Source organism: Calidris pugnax, unplaced genomic scaffold, assembly GCF_001431845.1.
Source record: "Calidris pugnax isolate Ruff unplaced genomic scaffold, ASM143184v1 scaffold11, whole genome shotgun sequence".
Classification (NCBI taxonomy): Eukaryota; Metazoa; Chordata; class Aves; order Charadriiformes; family Scolopacidae; genus Calidris; species Calidris pugnax.
This window is the reverse complement of record NW_015090803.1, coordinates 8,018,640-8,041,224: the sequence shown is the minus strand read 5'-3', so window position 1 is coordinate 8,041,224 and position 22,585 is coordinate 8,018,640. Positions and strand designations below refer to the sequence as shown.

Here is a 22,585-nt window from a genome sequence, read left to right as displayed (position 1 = left end):
TTGCAGCCCAGCACGGTTAGGAACAGGAGTTTTACAACATTGTGGAGGAAAGATCCAGGCTTTTGAAGGGAACACACAGCAAGCCTCGCTTTAAACCCTGGAATGCTCCAAATTATGAGATTTAAAATATGACATCTTTATGTACAGAAAAGCTACCACATTATGGTTTTATTGGCACTCGTTTTGGACAACCTGCATAACTCACTGATGGCTTTGTGAGTAATGCAGTTATCCGAAGCTTACACTGATAAAACCCTTAGAACCAGACTTACAGCATTATATCTTCTCCAGATACATGCTTGTACACAACTCACAGAATCACAGAATATTCATGGTTGGAAGGGACCTTTGAGATCAGGGAAAAACATGAACATTTTAAGGTGCTATTTGGTTATTTCTGCTGCGTGGAAAGGAAACAGATTAATTTATATTCTGCGTGTAATGTGCTATGTAAAACAGTCAAAAAAGGTCCCTAGGGGAGTGAAAAAGGCTCTGTAAAAGGCGCCACACACACACACCAGGACAAGGAATACAATGTCCAAGTCTTTTCCTCTCAAACACAGAGAGAAGCTAAGATCCTGGTGCTGCAGGACAAGCAACTCCTTTCATTTTGAGATTCCGGTAATGAGGATACTGTAGAGCCATTTTGAACACTACCGCTCCTCAAAAAGATAAAGAACAAAGAGCTTTGTATACAACAACTAATACATTAATATTTCCTATAAAATATGTCAATACACCACCAGTCTATCTACATTTACATGAGAAGAAACTGAACTTAAACTCCATCATAATAGATTGGATATGCTTCAGTAGCTAATCTTTCATACATTATTGAAAAGTTATGAATCTATTTTTATATAACTCACAGTTTGTGTTTTGCAAATTTTAGTCAAATAAATAAATTATGATATGGAGAACTTTTGATTAGATAGAATCAAAGTGCTTTAAGTGTTTTAAGTGCTTCCTTTTGATAAACTACCTTGCAAACTAGAAGTGATTAATTGAATTGTCAGGTTGCATGCGAGAACCATAATCACCTCATTCTAACACTGTTAAATACATTTTATTAGTGTAATTTTATAAATAACATCATTACTCTTTAGGAGAGGGTCAGCAGCTTTAGACGACTTTTTAAACAGAAGTAAACCAATCATCTGAAAGGAACAGCCCCAAGAAATTCACAAGCAGTAAGTTTTATTGGTAGGTAAAGTAATTAAGAGCTTAAAGTGCTTCAGCTTCTTGCTTTAGCATCAAGTACAATCAGAATTGCTTTTCCTTTGCTACTAAGGATATTAACTTGCTCAAAGAGAAAGCACAGTTTAAAGTTTGGGTTTCTAATAATAACTTTCTCTTCCATCTTGCCTCTCTACAGTACTTGCCCTTAACATGAGAGAGCCTATGAATTCCCAGTGAATACTACCAGGAACACTGATCAGCACAGGAGAATAATTCCATCCCTATTTCTAGATTTTCCCCCATCGCCCCTCTGGCCTGGTGTTGCTGCATCTCATGCCTTCTCTTCCTTATTAATAGGGAAAACACCTCGGTAAAAAGGCAGAATTATGAAATCTACAGAGAAGACTCAAAAATGCAAACACTTTCCTGTTTTCCTTGTGTTTGCAATTCTTAGTCCAGTTGCCTGATCGTCCAGTAGTTGCCCTATAGTGAATAACGCATATGTTACTTGCTTTTCTATACAACACTATTATATATTTATTTTAATATTAGTTGAAAGTAGAAACAATAGTTTTAGCTGTTTCCTCTGAAAGACTGCACCTCTCCACCTGCCCAGAAATCACCAGCTATGCCACCAACCCCTGGCCACCATTCAGGCTGGCAGCTCTCCTGCTGGGCCACACAAGACCAGCAATGACAGCAACCAAGTCAGCGTGTCCTCCTCGCCAGGCTCTGCTCTCAGTGCCGGGAGAGGGGACTGCAGCACCATCACACCCAGCCCTACACACAACTGGGACGAGTCCTTTGTCTCTGCGCCATCTTACCTGTGGCATAGCTTTGGATTAACTAGGAGAGCTGTCACCTCTTACAAAAGCTTTGCTCTCTTCTGTATTATTTCCCACCATTTTCCTATTCATTTAAATGTAATGGCTGCTGAACTTGAATTGATACAATACCTGCAAGTTCGAGTTATGACTACTGAGTTACATACGATGATTGAAAAGATTTGAAAGATTTCTCATTCAAAAAGTCTTGACTAGATGACTAATCAACCACTTTCCAAGATTTTTTTTTCTGAAAATATTACTTGTGACACACAGGATACTTCGAAGAAGATGTCTATTTTATGGTGGGATGACTAAATGGGTAACGTATCAGGGCAAATTGCAATGGCTTTGGGAGAGATGAGAAAGTCATTGTACTATAAGTACTGACCATATAGCTTTTTTATATTTCAAAATGCATAGGTGCACTGGGAATCAAGTTTTTGAAACAAATGTACAAAAACGAAGAAGATTTTTAATTCATGATAGGCTTACTATTTTTACATGGTACTATGGCAACATGGTTATTCCAAGCAATTTATCATTAAACTCATAACTGCCTGTCATACCTTATTCTATTAATGAAACACAATAACTGAATATTTAAAACAATAATTCTTAAAATGAAGCATGGCCTATCTCCTCAAAAAGCAAAAGTTTCTGATTTTAAAAACATGAACATAAACAAAGAATAAGTTAATATCATAGCTTTTACATGTAAAATGTATGCAATTCTTAGTTGTATAGGTCCACATTGAAAAGCTTAGCTACAGAAAGCAGTTACAGAAACACCATCGATTTATTCAAAATGAGGTGTTTAGATTACATCTAACCATATTGTATTTGTAAATGGGGGAGTTAGGCCATCAAAATGCTTGGGTTCACTACAAGGAATTCAATGTGATTATAAAACCAGAGGTTAATTTGAAGATCCTGATACATTTTTGTTCATAAAAATCTATCTACATTGCATTAAACATCCAAGATCTTAATCTCTCGGAAATTAGGGCAAAGAGAAGTTCTCTGCGAATCACTGAAAGTAAGTGTATTTCTTTTTTGTTTCACCTAATTCCTTTCCTCACAGATTAAGAGACATGTGCTTAGCTTTTCTGGAAAACCTCCTTTATCAGTCACATCCCCTGTCGAGGTAACTCTCGTCTTAAGTGTAGGTGACCTTACTCGTACCACCCGCTCATACTACATTGGGAAATCCATTACCCCAGATTTCTGATACTTATTTCTCATGCACCCCAAATCCTTAAAGTATAATTGCGAAATCTCCTGAAAAATGAGACACATTCTTCAGGATCGAAGATAACAAGCAAAGAGCAAACGGCTGCTCAGGGCCCCCCTCCCCCTTGTTGGTAACCCCTCTAACAACATGGACTCCGCACCCCACTCAATGTGTGCAGGTACAAATTAATGAGCTGCTAATGCCCAAACGCTGCCAGATCCCAACTTCTGATTGGCTGCAATCTGGTCATTAAAGAGAGGTAATTAATGCCAGATTGCACACACAATGCTAACAAACAAACAAAAAAACCAACCCCAAACCTGCTTTTCTCCTGCCACAAACAGCAAAACAAACAATACTGACATAACGGCAGCTTTCAAAGGACAGTTGCAGCTCTGCAGCAGCACCTCAGTTAATGAGTGTATAGAAAAGAATTTATCTGAAGAAGAAGAAAGTGAAACTCAACAGCCTTTCAGGCACATGAAACTAGCTTGGAGAAAACTCTGAGAAGGTGGCAGCTACTTAAGAAGAAAATTCAGCTGAAAAGAAACGTACAAAGAGTTCGGTTCAAAATTTCAGTAATGTGTTTTCCCCTTGTCACTTATTGCTCAGATTGTGAAAAGTGTTAAAAGCTGGAATGCAGATTTTTCCGACTAATAGTTGTATGAGTGATCATGACCATATATTATTGCTAAAGTTTTCTGGCAGTACTTGTAATTTCAGTCAAGATGAACTAATACGACTTCTTTGAAATGTCATGTATGCTTCATCATGGATTTAGTTAGAATTTAACTTTATTATATGGCCACTTTCAATGGCAGCAAATAGCTTAAAATACAGTGGTGAGAAAATATCAGCAGCAGTAACTAGAACATCATTAGCATAACTAACAAATTAATTCCCATCAATGAAGCACAGTTGCTTTCTTTCTTCTTTTTTTGAATTGATGGCTGATGATAAAAGCTGTCTCCACTGAACTAAGCTTCTAACTAGCTTGCTCAGCGAACAGGGTAACTCATCACGTTACCAGAAAGCAAACTTATTTAAAAAAAATATTAAGAATAAATATAGTAAGACTTCAGACAAAGGATGGTTGTCAGGTTCTTAGTATGCAATGTAAAACTGTAATATTCTATGTAGTGCTTTAGTTTTCTAATAAGTCATTGTGATAAGGTTAACGCTTCAACACAGAACAACATACAAATAAGAACACCCAAAGATGAAAATTACTTTGCTTATGTTGCTGTATTAGAATTTTATTTGCTAAAGGGTGAAAACAGATTTGCAAAATTCACAGTTAACTTAAAACAATAGTTTTAAACCTTTATTCCTAGCCCTGGCTGCCTTCAGGAAGGAAAGAACATCTGGTTATTTAAGGAACACAATATGTTCACATTTTCTATGACTTTTGTTTCTAATTGGGTTTTTTAATTTTTTTTTTATTTGAACAACTCTAGTTAGAACTATGTTTTTTAATCACTTTATATTTTTCCACTGCCCTATCTCCGTATCTCTACTTCTTAATTTCACAGCCTTTGCTTTGAAAATTAACGTGCTCAATGTTTTTGATAAGGAAAAAAATGAAGAAAATTAGCCACTCCTGGGATATTAAATACACAGAGACACACCTTCAGTAAATGCTTTAGGATATACACAAAAAACCTTCCTTTATTTTCTCATTTCACATATACAGACTTCTAATAGCCCATTCTTCCATAAGAAGCTATACTTCTATATTCAGAAGGACTTGAAGTGCATAGAAGTTGCTTTCATATAAATAATTGAGGTAATTATCTGGTCAAAGATCAGAAATGTGAAACAAATACTCTGCTAAGCAGGTTAACTTTATCACCCTATCCAAAGAAAACACCACCAATTTGAGCTTTTCCTTGTACATTTTCCTAAGAACTGGAGCTAGCCAAATGCAGAAATGGCTGAAATTCAATGATTCTGCACTGATCCATACTCATGCCTGTAAAATTAGTATCTCTCAGGCCCCCCTTCAGAGACAGGTGCATTAACTTGTTTTCAGCTATTACAGAGATGTGTATTTCTATTCTGTGGCACTGGAATATATCAGGGATGTGGTCTCTAAAACATCCTCTCATCCCAGCTGCTAACTGGGGTTCACAAAGTCAAAAGGAGAGCTGTTGCATGCATTAGATTAATGGCAAGCCCTAAATACTTTTCATATTATTGTTATTACTGGATAATGCTAAGGCTTCTGCTAAGGTTTGATTTCGCAGAAGGTCAGGGAATTGTATTTGTGTATCTGTAAGAAAAAAAGTCACCTATCTTTTAAGTATAGCTTTCTTTTTGACATTTAGGTTGCTCTCCTGGTGATGACTGCAATGAAAAGAAGCAAGTAAAACACAACAGGTTCATCAAGCCAAGGTTTAGTTCTCCTGATAGTCTACAAGAAAATTAAGTAAGGAGGAGATATCTGTTATGTCAGACCAAGGAAACAGAAGGAATAATGGATGTTATTTGACACACAAACCCAAATTATCTTCAGAATTGGAAGTTAAGGATGAGAAGGGCATATCAGGTCCATCTTAACTCCTTCACCATTTTTGACAGGATTGTTCTTTCAGAACCTTTCAGTTTTATGTACATACCACCAACCTTTCTTTTTCAAATACCCCACAGCTTCCCCTCAGTGAGACTATCTGGCATTTACCTAGTTGCAAAAATAATCCCAAAGACAATACATATTAACAAACCTGCGACCGGCAGATTCCTGTTTGTCCCTGTCCATGACTTCTAAACTGCACTTGTCCAGCTGAGATTTAAAGCTCCACGAGGCAGAGTAAGCCTCTCTCAGGTATTTGGAACAACACCAAACATTCTTGCTGTGTTCAACAAATAATGAAATAAGCCACTGGACCATGCAACAGTCTCCCGTAGTCTCCTGACTTCACACACTGAAACCCAAGAAAAATCTTGGAAGAAATGTCACACAGAACAACTCAGACCTGGCTCAGGAGATCTAAATTGCACTGAATCGAACGTAATTTCACATTAGAAACTAGAAGCTGGTGATAAAGAAAGGCACAGGAAAACATCAAAGGAGAAAGAAAAATCATTAACCACTGAATTTGCTAATCATCAATTACAAGTTATGCTACTGACTAAAATCTCCTTGTCTTTTCTTGCAATCTCCTTTTATCTGCTCAGGGAATAAAGGCAAATTGAATTATCTTCATGCAGACAGCAAAAAAAAAAGTTATCCTAATTCTCCCACATATTAGTATATAATCTATGTACTGACTTTAGACTCCTACATCAACCATGATGTCGAGTCTTCCCTTTCATTCTATATAATGAAAAGTTTTGATGGTCTTGGAAAATTTTAATGTGTAGGTCTAATAGAATAACAAGATTTCAATTTCAGAAGTACATTGGATCGAACCAACATATGCTTAAAAACACATAAAGGAAACTTAAAAATCAGACCTAGGGGAAGATAAGAAACAGGTACTCGAGTCACAGCATTGAAAATACATTTCCTTCTCAGACCTGGAACTATTATTTTCTTTTGGAGTCATCCTTTAGAACAGTTTAACTTCCTTACTGTAAGATGTCCAGATCTGTTTATGCAGTCTCAACTCAAAAGACCCAACATAAAACGAGAGGTGGCTGGAAGTCCATTAGGGCTCTTCATTCTCTGGAAACCCCAGCTTCCTAACCTTCAGAGTACTTCCCAAGCAGTTAAGTACAGCTCAGAAATAAGGAACAATTTTACCTAATCATATTTAAAGTGACAAAACAATTAGCAATCTTTGCATGAAAGAGCTTTAAGCATTCATTCACCTGAGTGAAGAGAGACCTAACTGAAAGACAGTAGGAACTACATCCAGTATTTTTCTGAAAGGTGTTCAAGGCACACCTTAGAATGTTAATTAATAGGACACTGGGCCTTAATGAGCTTGACAACTTCATTCTGTTGGAGACAAGAGCCTACTGAATGATGAAGTTTCTTTCATGGGAAGTTGACAGTTTATTTTTGCCCCCTTCAGCTGGTAGGACATCTTGCATACTGCCTAGGGTGTTTTGGAAGAAAGCTGAATAATGAGTAATTATTCTACCTTTTAATATGTACCTTCAATAAATGACAGATTACATATTGGATTTAGTTTGATATCGTAGCAAAATTTCTCCCACTGTATCTTCCCTCTAAAAATACTTCTATCTTGTTTTGCTAAAAGAGTACTTACATAAATGCCGGGCAGTCTGATTTCACAGACTGCTGCTGAAATCTTAAGAAAGATTCCTGAGATCTAACGTTAAAAACTTTCTTACACACTGAAAAGACGATATACTTTACTTGTCGTCATGAAAGAAATCTTTGTGCCCGAGAGGAATGAAGAAAGCAGCTGTAAGGATGCAGATTTCTGCAAAAAACTGATACAGAAACAAAGGGAAATTTTTTTTCTTAATCCATAGAAGTGTAAACATTGGTACTGAATGAAATTGTGCAGAAGGCAGTCAGAGTGCAGAAGTGATGAATTTTTCACTTTCAAAGGTGACATGCATCAAGAAGATGAGGGAAATCAGACTTTACACTGGCAGCCTACTAATGGGACATGCACAAAGACAGTTCAAAACCAGCAGCACAAATTCTGCTATCTGCCAAAGATCTGAGTACAGCAAAGATTATTGTGTACTGCTTCATCTCAAGCACTTCATCCACTATACTGTGGATGTCTGCTGTATATTACTACCACACACATACACATGCTATTCTAAAAAAGCAAGAGGTTCACTTTTTCTTTTTAGTATAGATAATTATATAAATTGTGTGCCAGTAATATGTAACATAAAATTTATGAATTTATAGATTTTATTCATGTGAGTCTTTTCAGGCTGTAACAGAAGACTCTCATTTTTAAATGAAAACCACCACATAACTATTATATATTGGGCAAGGGTGGTTCTTTAAGGATTAACAGTGATTAATCTGCAGAAATCCTATGAAAAAGGCCTTACAGATAAAATTGCATGACAATTTCTATACAGCTTACTAGGTTAATATATAAAATAAGTATAGTTTATTATGAAAGATATCTGTGCAGTATACCAAGCAAAGGTATTCTAAAGAGTATAAACATCTGCAGTCACTAGAGCTCCTGAATAACTTCAGGAAAGTCGTAGGATAGTATCCTTTAACCAGTCAAGGAAATTGTTTCTACTCTTTGTTACCAGCTCTTTCCTTCAGCCTTTTTGTCAGGTAAGAAGAAACTTGAAACTACAGTTTAGTCCCCAAAATGTCGGTTGTCATTAACTTCATAGTACTTGGAGTATTTTATTACAGAGATTTATTTCCTGTATTTACAAAGCGAGCATCTCACCTTTGGATCTCGGAGAAAAAGCGCTCTTAGGATAAGGGAGTGAACATCTCCAATAGGTGGATAATGCATCAGAAGTCCCAAACAGGTCTGATAATTACTTGAAATCACTACAATGAAAATGAAATAAAAAAAAGAGAGAGAGAGGAAAAAAAGTTAAATATTGCTATCTTATTTTGATATTCCAAAACAGTACCTTTTACAATAGATACATTACAGTTCACATTCAGCTGTCTTTTCCCACATTAAGACTCTTAGAACTCAAGCACTGCTCAGAGCAAAGAAGATATTGCATAAACAATACATAAGCCTACACACATATATATACCTATATGTAAAATGATGCCAACAACTCCCATAAATCAGAACCTATTCATTAAATGTTCAGGAAAAAGGCAAGATTTTCATAAATACTTAAAAAAATAATATACCATTAACTTTATTAGAATTTTTTACTTAGGCAATTTTCAGCATGCTTTGCTTAAGTTTAAAATTTTGTTATAATTGTGATTGATTTTATCTGAATCTATGTAAGTATATTCTGTGGTTCTTTGCTTGTTGTCATCTTCTGTTTAGGTTTAGTTTTGTTTTTTTTTTTCCAAATCAATCTAATTATGAGTGCAATTATTAAAGACATCTTTTCAGGCAGGTCTATGTAAACTACTTCATTTCTTTTGCTCCATCTAAATCCAGGCAATCCATCTGCCACAGCTGTCAGAGTAATGCCTGTTAATGATGCTTGCACTCTACAACATAAAGACAGCCTCCAACAATAGTAATTGTAAATAAATTTTTAACAAATTTTACTACTCTGAGAACTTTAGCTGTAGTAACAAATACTTTTAATTAATCAGGCCTCTACACCAGGAAGGATCATTGCAAATACAAAATTATTTTGAACCAATAAAAGACAAAATAAAGGGCTGTTTTGTGGACAGAAAGATTTAAATGTTTTACTTTTTTCTTTCATGTGAATAAGCCTCATATCCTCCTGTACCTTTCCTCCCTCAACAAGAGGATTATGGGGAAAAGATGCAGGACTGGGCAAAATGAATAATTATAATCTGTGTAGGGAACCACTTTATCATCTTCATTTCCGTTGCTGATCCGACAGCTTGTAATTTCATACATCTGCTTTCATTTGTAAAGCACTCACTTATCCTACTCATTCTTTATCTGTTCTGCCTGCTCTTTTTCCTACCCTTTGTTTTTCTTGTTCGTATTCAGGTACCTGTTTTTTCTTCTTGAAGTCACAAAGCTGGCGTAATGAACACAATACAATGGTCTCTGTCAGAGTTCTTTCAGAGGGCTATAATACCAGCACCACACAGTACATACCCAATCAAACTCTCATAGGTAAATCAAATTTAAGATACGGTACTGCAGTTATGATCGTGCCTTTTTACCAAAGCAAATAAACACACTGAAAATTGATAGCAAATTCTAAATACTTTTATAAATGATAGGCAGTAAGACCAATGCATTTCTCTTTTGAACAGATCAGTATGTGTTCTATTCTGCAATGTAAAATGGATAAAAATGATCCTTTCGTTATTTTTCCTGGAAGAGTTCTTAGCTCTCGCCCAGATAAAAGTAAATATTAAAAAAGCTAATTTATTTTAATGGTGCAGGCTTGACCAACCCCTGACCAAAAAATTTTATTTTCAACACGACATCTACTCTAATTATTATTTTTTTGAAATGTATAATAGTGAAGCAACTGAATAATGGAAAAAAAATACCCAAACTGTTGGGCAATGATCTGTGTTCTCTCTCCCTAAAAGCTGAACTTTAAAACAAAACTTACCATCCAAAGAGAGTTAAAAAAACTCCAACACTTTAATGAGGAAGGCCTGCTAAAATTTATATTTATCTTTAGGATTTTCCCCACATACTCAGCTATCCCCTTTTCATGCAGAAATCTTTACAGAAGAGAACATTGTTGCCAGTGGTCTATCTGCTGGGGAACCTTGGGTTAAAGGGATTACTTTGCTGAACCACCTCTTGGTACCCTTTGCTTCAGAGGGATCTGTATGCTGTCCATGGGCCAGCAATGTGCGCTGGCAGCCCAGGTGGCCAACCGCATCCTGGGCTGCATCAAAAGAAGCGTGGCCAGCAGGTCAGGGGAGGTGATTCTGCACCTCTACTCTGCGCTGGTGAGACCCCACCTGGAGTACTGTGCCCGGCTCTGGTGCCTCCAGTGTAAGAAGGACAAGCTGTTGAAGCAGGTCCATAGGAGACCATGAAGATGATCAGAGGGCTGGAGCACCTCTGCTAGGAAGACAGGCTGAGAGGGTTGGGGTTGTTCAGCCTGGAGAAGAGAAGACTGCAGGCAGATCATCTTGTGGCCTTTCAATATATTAAGGGTGCCTACAGGAATGACAGACAGAGACATTTTACTGGGGCCTGTAGTGACAGGACAAGGCTCAATAGTTTTAAACTGAAAGAGAGGAGATTTAGATTTGACATAAGGAAGAAATTCTTCAATATGAGGATGGTGAGACCCTGGAACAGATTGCCCATAGAAGTTGTGGATGCTCCATCCCTGGAACTAAGTGTTAAAGGTTGGGTTGGATGGGGCTTTGAGTAACCTGATCTAGCGAAACATGTCCCTGCCCGTGACAGGGGATTGGAATAGATGATCCTTGAAGGTCTCTTCCAATCCAAACCATTCTATGGTTCTTGTCCTTCAGAACAAAATGTATAATATTATCCAACAGAAAGGCAGTTTTCTTAAAAATGATAGAGAAAATAGCAGTAAAACAGTTACAAATGCCCCTTCTCTGAATATGCATATTGGAGTTAGAAAGATTTCTAAGAATCAACTGTAGCATAAACTTTCCGGAAGAAGATTCTGTGCAACACAAATTTATCCAGTCTCAGCAGTACCTGGATAGCGCTGAAGTTCAATGGTGAAATACCTTACACTGTGACCAGCTGCCTTGTGATAAGCTCGGTGTTTCTGTACCTGTGTTTTTCCTTCACTAACTGGCTTGGCAAGAGTCACATCTTGCCAAGTTGCAAGGATGCAACTTTTATTGTGAACAAGTTCTCACCTCTCCAAAGAGGATGCAATTGGTGTTTCTAGGGAAAGGAGTTGAGAAACTCCTCTACAAACAGAAAGTAATCTTACTGCCTTTTGATTAATACTTGCTATATGGTGCCCACAGGAACATCAAATTGCTTTTCCCTTTCTGCTTTAGAAAGGGAAAAGTTTAGACCAACTTTTCTCTGTTGCTGGACGCAAGCAATAATAATAGTGGTGGAAAACATATAAACTAACTGCATGTGTCCTCAACCTAATTTTCTGCCACATGCCATTTTCAAAGAGTTTAATGTTCGATGCCACCAATCTCATATCCAGACAATTTCCTAATCCAGGAAGGGTTGTACTGCTTTCCCCTGCTGCTTTACACATGGCTATGTTGTCTTTAGTAGGCCCTAAATTGAGTTAAACATAGATGATATGGACATCTTCCACTATTAAAAAAACAACCCGAATCAGGTCTTCTAAAAAGAGGCTGTGACTCCTTTATTTCCCTCGAAATATTCAGAGTGCTTTCAGATAAGAACAGATATATCCTAACAATGGCCATAGCTAGTCTTTAAGTGGGAAGATGACAAAAATACACTTATTTTAACACTGATCAGCTCAAAATCAGCTTCTGGTGCAATGAGTTAGCTTACTATGCAAAATATAGACAGGTTTTCCAGGTTTGTTCATTTTTGTCCTTCTTGAAGGGAAGGAAAATATATAAAACACATATATTTTTGCATGGCATCCGCCCCTCCATTCTGATTTCATCAACAACTGCATATACATCCATATTGGTGAAGAAGTAACATATTTGTGCTTCTAAATGGACAGATTTTTTTTAAAAAAGTTCATTTTGCATGATTTTTTCCAAAGAAATTAAGAAATTAATTTATTAAAACTCATTAATATTTTGGTACACAACTCTACACTTGGCTTATGAGGATTATTACTCCATGGATAAAGTGCTGCTTGGATGCAGCTGTAAAACTGAACAGAGCAGTTTACAGAATGACTTTGTACATGATTATGTATCTGTAATCTCTAAAACGTATACACAATAATCTAATAATCTAAATGCTCCCTTCTCCTTCAATAATAAACCATCTGACTAACAGGGGATTTCAAAACTAAAATTAAAATAAAATGAAAAATATAGCAGAAATAATACTTTCTTAAAATCGTGTCCTTGAGAACATCATAATAAAGCAAAGGAAAAAATCCATCAATTCCCAAACCAGCAACTTCTCCCCCGTCCCCAAATGTCTTGGTATAAAGGAATCTGCATAATTTTTAAACTTTCAAATGCTTTCAATATTGTATTATTATCATTGCTTATGTTTGACATTTTTATAACATAACATCTTAGAAGCTCTTATTACTATTTCTATTGCTTCAAAGTTTTTAAACTGAAAATTTCCAGACGGTTTGTTTATAGATGATTAACATCATCAAGTGTTTGAGTTGCCATTTCCTTTCACCGAATAAAGAGAAGGTTTTAGAAACTTATTTTATTTGAAAATGTTTTTAAAAATTCTACAACAGAACTCTGAACTCCATTCAAAGCTCAAATATTATCAGCAATAAAAAAAAATGAGGAAAAATTGAAACCTTTCCTATTACAAATATATTAGAAAAGCTTTCCTTTATCCAATCTAGAATGGTGGAAATCACTATAGTTTAAGCTTGACTTTGAAAATATATTCAACTTCACAGTATTTATGACTAGGTATTTTGACTCACCATTCTATTACGCCTAGAGTAATAACAGGTAACTAGGTCCAACTATAGAACAAAACTTACTTACTCCAGAAACAGTATGAAGTATTGGCTGCCCTGATGACTTTGCATCTCATTTGGGAAAATGTACTCCACTTTAAAGCTATTTATTACTTTATTTACTAAGCCTGGGGATTTCAGAGAAAAGAGGGAGACCGATTTCATACAGATGCCTAGAAGACATTTTTAGCTGACATGAGCACCACAAAGCAAAAGAAAAAAAACAAGAACAACCTTCCCTCCCCAAGAAGAAAGAGGGTACTTACACAGTTCTAAAGTGTGTTTTTTTTTAAAAAAAAGGGAAACAATGACACAAAATTAAAGACTGATGTTAAGAAACATTTTTACATGCATCTGCACTACATATCTACACCAAAAAATTTAAGATTATTTCAGTTTACTGCACATAAACAAGCCAGATTTAGATTGCAGAACATAATGACCTGGAATCAGATCATCCTGAAATGGCAGCATTAATTTTGAAACCTTTAAACTGAATTAAATGTCCACTTCTTTGAGAGGACTGTAAGGTAGCTCTATATGCTGCATGTTTATTAAAAAGTAATTAAAAAAACACATGAAGGCAGGCAGTGGAACGATAGTACGTGTAAAGTACATGCACGTTATATTTTCAAGATTAGGCCCTAAAATAGGAACCACAGATGTTGAAAACTTCATGTGTCCTAGAATACAAAATTGTGTCAAATATGTGACCTTGTTATAACCTAAAGCTTACAGATTGTATATAATTAACTCTGAACAGCATGCTTCGGAATTCATATATTTAATGACAGACATGCATCTTGATGCAAAACGCATACTTTGTTGCGGCAAAGTTGTATATAGGGTTTTTTGCAAAATCATCGGACAGAAATAAATGCTTCAATCATTACAAATCTTCCGCCTCCCATTCACAATTATCTAAGCCAACAACATTTTTGTCTTTTCTTGTTGTCCCCACCTTAATGTCATTATTTGTTGGTCATCACTAACCCACAAGAATTCACCTTTGCACGTATTTCAGGCGTACCAATATAAAATAAAACGATCATTTGTTAAAGATGCCACTCTTGCATAAAATAAACATATTTTGTAATTCTTACTCATCTCTGCATTTAAATCTCCTTCAAGATATATCTTCGAAAATTATGAGTCATTGTCTTGTGCATTTTCACATTTCTCACAGCAGAACAGCATAAAAATATTCCCAGTGTCAAAGGGAGGCTTCACTCAATTCATGAGCTTGGTCAGAAGGTGGAGCTCTGTACATACCTGTGTCACTGAACGCCACATAAAATCTGCAACTCCACATAAAAACACACAACTACTCAGAAAACAAACCTGCATTTAACTCCAAGATACAATTTGTTTCATCAATACAGCAGACCGCGTCTGATAATAAATGGCTCCTCTCCTAGCATTTGGAACCATTTTCAGTATGTTAAAAAAGTCACAATGAAATGTAGGATTTCTTAAGTTCTCTTTCTCTGAAAAATAGGTTTGCACTCTTTTTTTAAAAGATTATAAGGTAGTTGATACTTACAGGCATCTCTAATGTACAACAACATGGCTACAAAAATGTAGTCAACTAAATTCAGGGTGATACTGTCAGCAAACAGAGCATCCCAGACAACCAGAAGGTCCTGAAGTGGGAATTCACGTCCAAACAGGAGCCTTACCCATCGCCTGAAAAAAAGACAAAAGACTGATTTGTATTTCTCTGTTTTGCCAAGTATGGGAAAGTCAGGATACACATCCCAGGATCAACTAGAATAAAAAACATTTTACCAGAAAATTTTGCAAAGTGCAAAGATCCGTGATAACAATTTAACTAATTGCATTTGTGGAAATGTTACTCCATCTACATTAAAGAAGACATACATTATAGGCTGTAGAAGCTTAACTGACTAATATTATTACAAGGGTGAACCTCAGAGGACAAAACGTATCAATCCTGTATACCATACTTTTGAGCATTTAATGTGATAGTGATCTAAGATGAAAGGGAGAAAACGTTACACAAGAATAGTCTGGAACAGCAAAAAGCAGGAGAGTGAAGCCAGTGGTTTATGAGAAGCCCCGAAAAGCACAGTGAAGTGAAAGCCAGTTCAGAGGCAGACGCCAACCAGCAGTTAAAATGGACTGGGTGACTCTTATGTTAAGAGGCTTCCTCCCTGTTATTGATGACAGTGTTTGCAGTTTCATGTAAAATATGCTATGGATGCTATTTTAATTAAACCTAATTTAAACCTTTACCAGATTTAGTGATAATCTGCATGAAGACTATACAGTTAATTCCTGCTCGTATCTCTTTTCATACCTAGCAAAATGTGAAAATCTGTCTTATTAAATGCAATATTTGCTTGAGGCTGGAAGCTTGAGATGCAGTAGAAGAAAATTGTGTCTCAAGATTTCTTCCCAGTTCTGGCTCTTACACTGACTTATTCACTGACCTCAGGAAAGGCACTTCCCTCTCATTCCCGAACAGACCCACTGGCTTTGTACCTTTTTAGGTAGAATTATCTGAAGTTATATTTGAAAGAGCTAAAAAATAGTTAGTAACATTAATCCTGAAATAGTTATTACAAAATGGACTTAAAAATAATGAATTACATTTTTAGCTAGGATATGCAAATTACTACGCATGTGGAATCTGTTTATGCAGTGGCAAGAAAAGATTGATTGCAAATTTCTGCTAAGCAAATTAAGTCATTCTTTAAAACTCACAAAAATTTCTAAAAAGGCAACTAGAAATTTCATCAAGATTAGTTTCACTTGTAAGAATTCATGTTTAACCACTTTTGTCCCAGAACTCATTGTTGGTTTAAGGCATCTGGTTTTTTTTTTCCTGATTCCAGTAATAAAAGTTCTTTTCCACACAAATGAATCCACCACATCAGTTGAGCATAAGCTTTTACGATTTTCTTTCTCTTATAAAAGAAATTCAAAGGAACTGTTTTGTGAGTCCAGGATTTGTTCACTTAAACTTTTATTCCCCCTGCCACTGGAACCATATGTATAATTTGCAAAAACATCCATGTTACAGACTTAAGAGAATTTTCTCGCCTGCAAGACATGTTTTCTTTTAAAAGTGAAAATACACAATTTCAAAAGACAGCATCATCTCATCCTTATATCAAACATTTACATTCTAAGGTCTTCTAACTTTTTATGGAAGTGTAGTAATTATAAAAGTCACAATATTGGCTATGCCAAAACACAAACTCTGTGCATTTCCCTCTTTGATCAAATCCCTTTCCTATGAGGAATTATTTTCAGGCCTCAGAAAGAGAAGTCAGAAGAACTGTTAGCACAAAAGCAAAGCTTAGCTAGTGCATTTAAAACCACGTCTGTTCTATCTAAGGGATTTTACCATATAGTGGCACATTACCCTGCAGTGCTTAGCCTACAGGAGACTATTATCCTATGGTGACACAAACATTACCCAAACTCTGCGTGAAGCCTATTACTTGCATTAACAACCCCTCCCACCTGTAAAACCACAACTTTCAAGTTACACAAACTGTTAGGCAAGAAATTTCAGCTAAGCTGGAAGCATTTGAGCTGACTTTGCTTGCTACTACCCAAATCTCATTCAGAATCCTTGCTAAAAGTCTAATACACTTCAAGGGAAAAAATACACCATGGTGTAATGGGATTTGTTATTAGTCTTTTATTAGAAATCTCTTTTGCTTCTTTACTACTTCATTATGCAGTGTTAATCGTTTGTAGATGCAGGTTTATTCTGCTCAAGCAGAAGTCATTCCTTTTTTTTCTCCTGCTTTTATATTTTCTCCTGGGAAAATTAAATCTCAGTCCCCAGAGGTATCACATTTCACAGATGTAGACTGCTGAAGAACAACTGGACTTCCTTTTGCAACCACATTATTACCGTTAATTATTTGAACCTCCCTGTCTTAAAGAGAGCAAGCAATTCATACTGTTGTAAATGCATATATACTAACTGCTCTCTTATTTTCTTCAGCAGCGTTTAGCTCACAGCATCTATAAACCATGGACCCTATTGCCTATGAACCATGCTGCCATATGGCAGGACTTCACTCAGCTTTTATATTCATAAAAAGGGATCTTAATTCCTTAAAGTAAGTGTCCATACTGAAAAGCTGTCTTTCAAACTAACATGTTTTTATTGCTTTTACAAATATTTGCAGAGAATTTAAGACACACTTAATAATTGCATTGGACATGATAAACCTTTCTTTTCCTTTTTTGTTTTGAGATGGCTGTCTGTGGTTTAATTATTGTTCTGTCCTGTTAATCTTGCCTTACATCTGTTACACCTGCAGACTGCGAGGCTCACAATAGTATACCTTTTATCACATGCAGTAATACAATAATTCATATTTTACCAGGCACACTTCGCAATTAAAATCTACAAAAAACTCCAACCAGATTCTTTAAATCCCCAATACACCAAGGTACTGCTACCTACATTATAGAATATGTAACCGTATCTTCCACTTACGATTCCTATATAATTAATCCAATATTCTCAAGACATCAGTAATTACTAGCAATAGATAATGATTCATTAATGACCTTACAATATAGGGAAAACAGGAGAAAACTGTGCTCTAGTAAAGCCATTAAATAAGTCAATGATCCAGCCTTACCAGTTTTAACTAAAACCACAACCATTTTGACTAAGATTTAACGGACAATTCTCCAAGCATCAATAAAATTAACTTGCGTCATGCATTACATATATTTAGCTGCTTATCTTCTCTGTCTTCTTGGAAGGCAGAGAATTCTTTTTAAAAAAAACTAAGTAAGTCTAAGAAATGGTTACAGACAAGGCAATACAAAGAGTTTAGGAGTGTTTATGAGAACAAAACAACACAGTTAAGTCATAAAGAATAAGAAAAACCTGAAGTCCAGGAAAGGCAAAGCATGACTCTGAAGCTACTTCTAAATAACTAAATCTAGCACCTACCACTTCACAACAAGTTGCCTAAAAATTCTACTGTAAGAGCCTGTTTTAAGCCATTTATACTTTTGCTAAACTCAGTCTTCAGTACAATTTCCACTCCAAGCGTCTGCTCAAGGCTTGATTCATTGACACAATTCATTAGAACAACATTAAAAAAAATTCTGCTTGTGCTTAACTTATTTTTTCCTGAAGCATTTAATTAAGAAGGTCTAGAATCAAAACAAGAAGATCTCTGGTATTTCCTTTTTGCTGTGTATATTAAAAAAAAAAAAAAAGCCAAATTTGATAACTTCTTGGTTGACCTAAACCCAGCAGTGTGCAGATTTCCACAGAATACATTCTCTTTCCTCCTAACTCTTGCCACCGACCCAAGAGTGCATCGGCTACCCTGTCCTTCCCCCCAGCTGCACCCTCCTTCCAGCAAGGGAAACGGGAAAGGTATCATCCACTGGCAATGGCTTGTGTCGCTTAATGGATGTGACGGCGGAGCGTGCTGTTCATCCAGCTTCTGATGCTTCCAAGACTCACTACTGGAAGTCTTGCAATGAAAGGGAGAGTGAGCAGGATTTTGCAGGATGTCATTTCATCTTCAGTGCAAGTTTCGCTGCTTTTTTTAAAATAAAAAAATTATTTAAATGGACTGTAAGTACTGAAAAGAACACCATCTTATCAAAACTAAGCACTCGGAAGCTGAGAAATGCCAAAATTAACATCAGTTGTTTACTGACTGAGAAAATGATATGTAAGTTCTATCTCTTTAAACTCTGTCATGAATTACGTTCAAGCAAACATTTGTAGCCAGTGCAATTTACTATGTAAAGTCATGGTCAATAATTTAGGAGAAAGGGTAGACAGACTTGAGCTGTGATCTGCTTGTTCAAAAATAAGATATGGAAAAAGGATGAGCAGCAAAATTTGTAGAGTACTTTCAAAAGAACTTAAAGCTATACAGAAGATAAAGAATTAAATAGTTCAATGCCGGGCAGTTAAGTTCTGGGTAGGCTTGGTGCCTGTACTACCATTTCAGATGTCTACGTTTCCAACCTATGGGCATGGGGTGGGCTGCAGTCAGAATGCAGCTGCACATCTTCCTTCTGCAGGGCTAACACAGGCTCACCAACACTTGCATGGATGAAAAGAGCAAAGACAGCTGCAAATATACAGCAAAAACGCTCAAAAGAAGACATTTGATACCAGAAACTCCCCTGAATTTGGTAGATGCCAGAGGCAATCAGAGGCAAAACAGCCAAGTTCAATCAGAGGATGTATAAAGTAGTTTACTTGCTTTTAATGAAATGAAGAAGACCAATCAAGACAAGCTTTAGCAACATTTCAGCTTAGACTTGTTACACAGTCCATTTATCCAGTGTTCTGTCTCCTTTCTTAATAAATCTTGTTTTTATTAAGACTCCTGTGGCTTTATACAGTTCAGGGATTTTGTACAGAATGTCCTAAGGAGATTAATAAAACCTTCAAATGATACAAGACAGTGAAGGAAACATGCCCGAAGTATAATCACAACTTGTTCTTTCAGCTACTCATCAACAAGGGTCTTGTGGAAGGGCAGTACTGCTCATGGTGCATGAAGAACTCTTAATGATCACAGATGAGAATAAAGGCAAAAAAGCTAAGTGTAACAATTAACAAAATGACATTTCTAAAATAAACAAAACCTTATTAAAATCCAGTATTTTGTCAGAACAGAAAGAAGCATGTGAAATCTCAATAAAGCCAAAAAACTGCTATAAGTAGTTATGTGGGAAGCTCACCAGACTTTCAGGGATTTACAGAAACTTCTGATGTGTTCGATCTAAACGCTAAGAATTTTACACACAGCATACCCTCATACACACACCACCCATAAAGGATGTACAGTGAGATATTGTTACAGCATATGTTGCATTTTTTGCCTTAAGTTGTGAAGGGAATAAAAACAGACATCTTGCTAGAAGATCTGTCTACTTCAACCATAAAATCAAATGTTAATTCTGGATTTATTAGATAAAATTATGTGGCCTTTGTCATTTGAGAAGGCAGACAAGATGATCAGATTTTCCTTAGGCTGTAAAACATTTAAATATCATAGATTTCTACCACATCGTCTCCAGCAGTGTGCTGATTGTACAAAAGTGCGTGTGATAAGGAGGGAAAAAGTGTCTGCCAGCATCCAACAAATAATTCAGCTTCTCCTTAGACTAAGAGACAACCAGAAGTACAAAAAAAAGGTTCTGCTGTCTTAAGCCACACCAATTGTAATATACTCACTTGCATGAATGTGCTCAATGAAAAAGGTGCCATTGCATCTTCATAGCAGTAATGTTTAATATTTTTAGGAATGTACTACAATAGAACTATTGAACCTGTTAGCCTGCTTTGGCTAGGTTTTGGCAACAGTGCTGCCCTTGGCTTCAAATTTTCCATGTCTGCTACTGCTGCTCCCCACCTACAGCCAAATTCTTGGGTGGTACCAGTTACTGGGTGCCTTGGGCATGTGCACCAGAAGTGGTGGTGTCCCTGTCAGAGAGAAGACCATCTTCCTTCACGTTCTTGCTAAGGTCTTGGTGGCTGATGTAGTTCTGGACTGTTGTACTGTTCTTTGTGCAACTTTATGGGAATCCACTTAATGCTGACAAGAATGACCTATTTTGCTCCTTCATGAAGCCATTGCAAGTGCACACTTCTCCTGCCACTTCACCCTACTGTTGTATACACCCCAATGACAAGGAACTTTAAACCAACTTTTACAGAGAGGATCACTGGTAACCATACTCACTAAAACCTATACCCAATTTTAAAATTCTGCTCCACATTTCTACTCTGTAACAAGGGTCCCTGGTTACATGGGGCATGGAAAAGGTTGACATACTGAATGCCTTCTTCGCCTCAGTCTTTACCAGCAAGACTGGCTTCCAGGAATCCCAGGTCCCAGAGATTGGGTAAAAGGCTGGAGCAGGAAGATGTACCCTTGGTGGAAGAGGATGAGGTCAGGGAATACTTCAGCAAGCTGGACACAGTTAAATCCATACACTCTGATGAAACACACCCATGAGTGCTGAGGGAGCTGGCAGATGTCATTGGGAGGCTGCTCTCATTAATCAGTGATTGATCATGGCGACTGCGATAATGTCTAAAGATTGGAGGGAAGAAAATGTAACTCCTATCTTCAAGATGGTTAAGAAGGAAGACCCAGGGAATTACAGGCCAGTCAGCCTCACCTTGATCCCTGGGAAGATGACAGAGCAGCTAATCATGGAAACCATTGCCAAGCACATGAAAGATAAGAAAAACATCAACATGGCTTCACCAGGGGGAAGACAAATGACACACAAATTCATACCAGCAAAAAGCCACATAAAATATTTGCCAGAAGATCACCACAAGCAGTTCTCCCCTCCCTCCCTGCAAGCCACAATAACCCCATAAACAAAAATAAACCCTCCGCAACGACAAGTAGACTATTGGAGAAACTTGCCTAAAGATGTGGTGGCTTCCCATACTGGAATCTTTAAATTCTGATCAGATGTTATTACAAAATTCTGGCTAGATATCATGTAAGATTGGATCTGATTCAATCCCATAAAGGCAGGAATTCAACTAATTAAACTCATAAACCTGTATAATCTTTGGTTACTGCTCTGAGTCTGTAATTTATTTGATTGATCTTCTTAATGCAAAACTCCTAACATGACTGGTGGAAACAAGGTCTTAACCTGTAAGCAATTGGTTCACCTTTTCTTTACCTGATGGATGAACTTCTGACTATTTTCTCTGAGAGAATTCCAGTTTCTCTGCATAGTCAAATAATTTTTACTGAATTTTTTAAAGGACAGAAGTTTCAGACATTTGTCAAGATTTTTGAAAAGGCGTTTCATGTTGACAACAAATATTGCAGATCAAAGTTGAGGCACCCATTTATTAAACGTTAGCCAGAATACAGAGGTAACAACATGAAGGGTCCAGCTCATTTAGAAATTCTTGGGGCTAAACTGTGCTTTTATTCAATGGAAAAAGACTGAAGAATATTGCCATGTTCCTGTAACACAACTACATTTAAACAGCTCAGACAACACCCAGATTAAAAAAGCAAAGTTCAGTGTGATAAAATTATGGTGATAAACAAAAAGGACCAGAAGCGGCTCCTACATTCTACTAGAAAAAGCCTTTTGAAGTCAATGATAATCACCCCTGAAGTACAAGGAGTATGAGACTTCATCTCTGATACATATCTAAAACCCT

The 22,585-nt window shown here is 36.6% G+C and overlaps 1 protein-coding gene across 4 annotated transcripts in view; it reads right to left on the bottom strand.

Moving 5' to 3' along the window:
- TBC1D5 (TBC1 domain family member 5) overlaps positions 1–22,585 on the bottom strand; it is a 278,265-nt gene that overhangs the window by 63,029 nt on the left and 192,651 nt on the right. For all 4 annotated transcript variants that reach the window (XM_014937837.1, XM_014937839.1, XM_014937838.1 and 1 more), the window contains exons 14-15: positions 14,942–15,084; positions 8,589–8,695 (exon numbers count right to left, since the gene is read on the bottom strand). In XM_014937837.1, the coding sequence (XP_014793323.1) occupies positions 8,589–8,695; positions 14,942–15,084 (250 nt within the window). The remainder of the gene's footprint in view (positions 1–8,588; positions 8,696–14,941; positions 15,085–22,585) is intronic.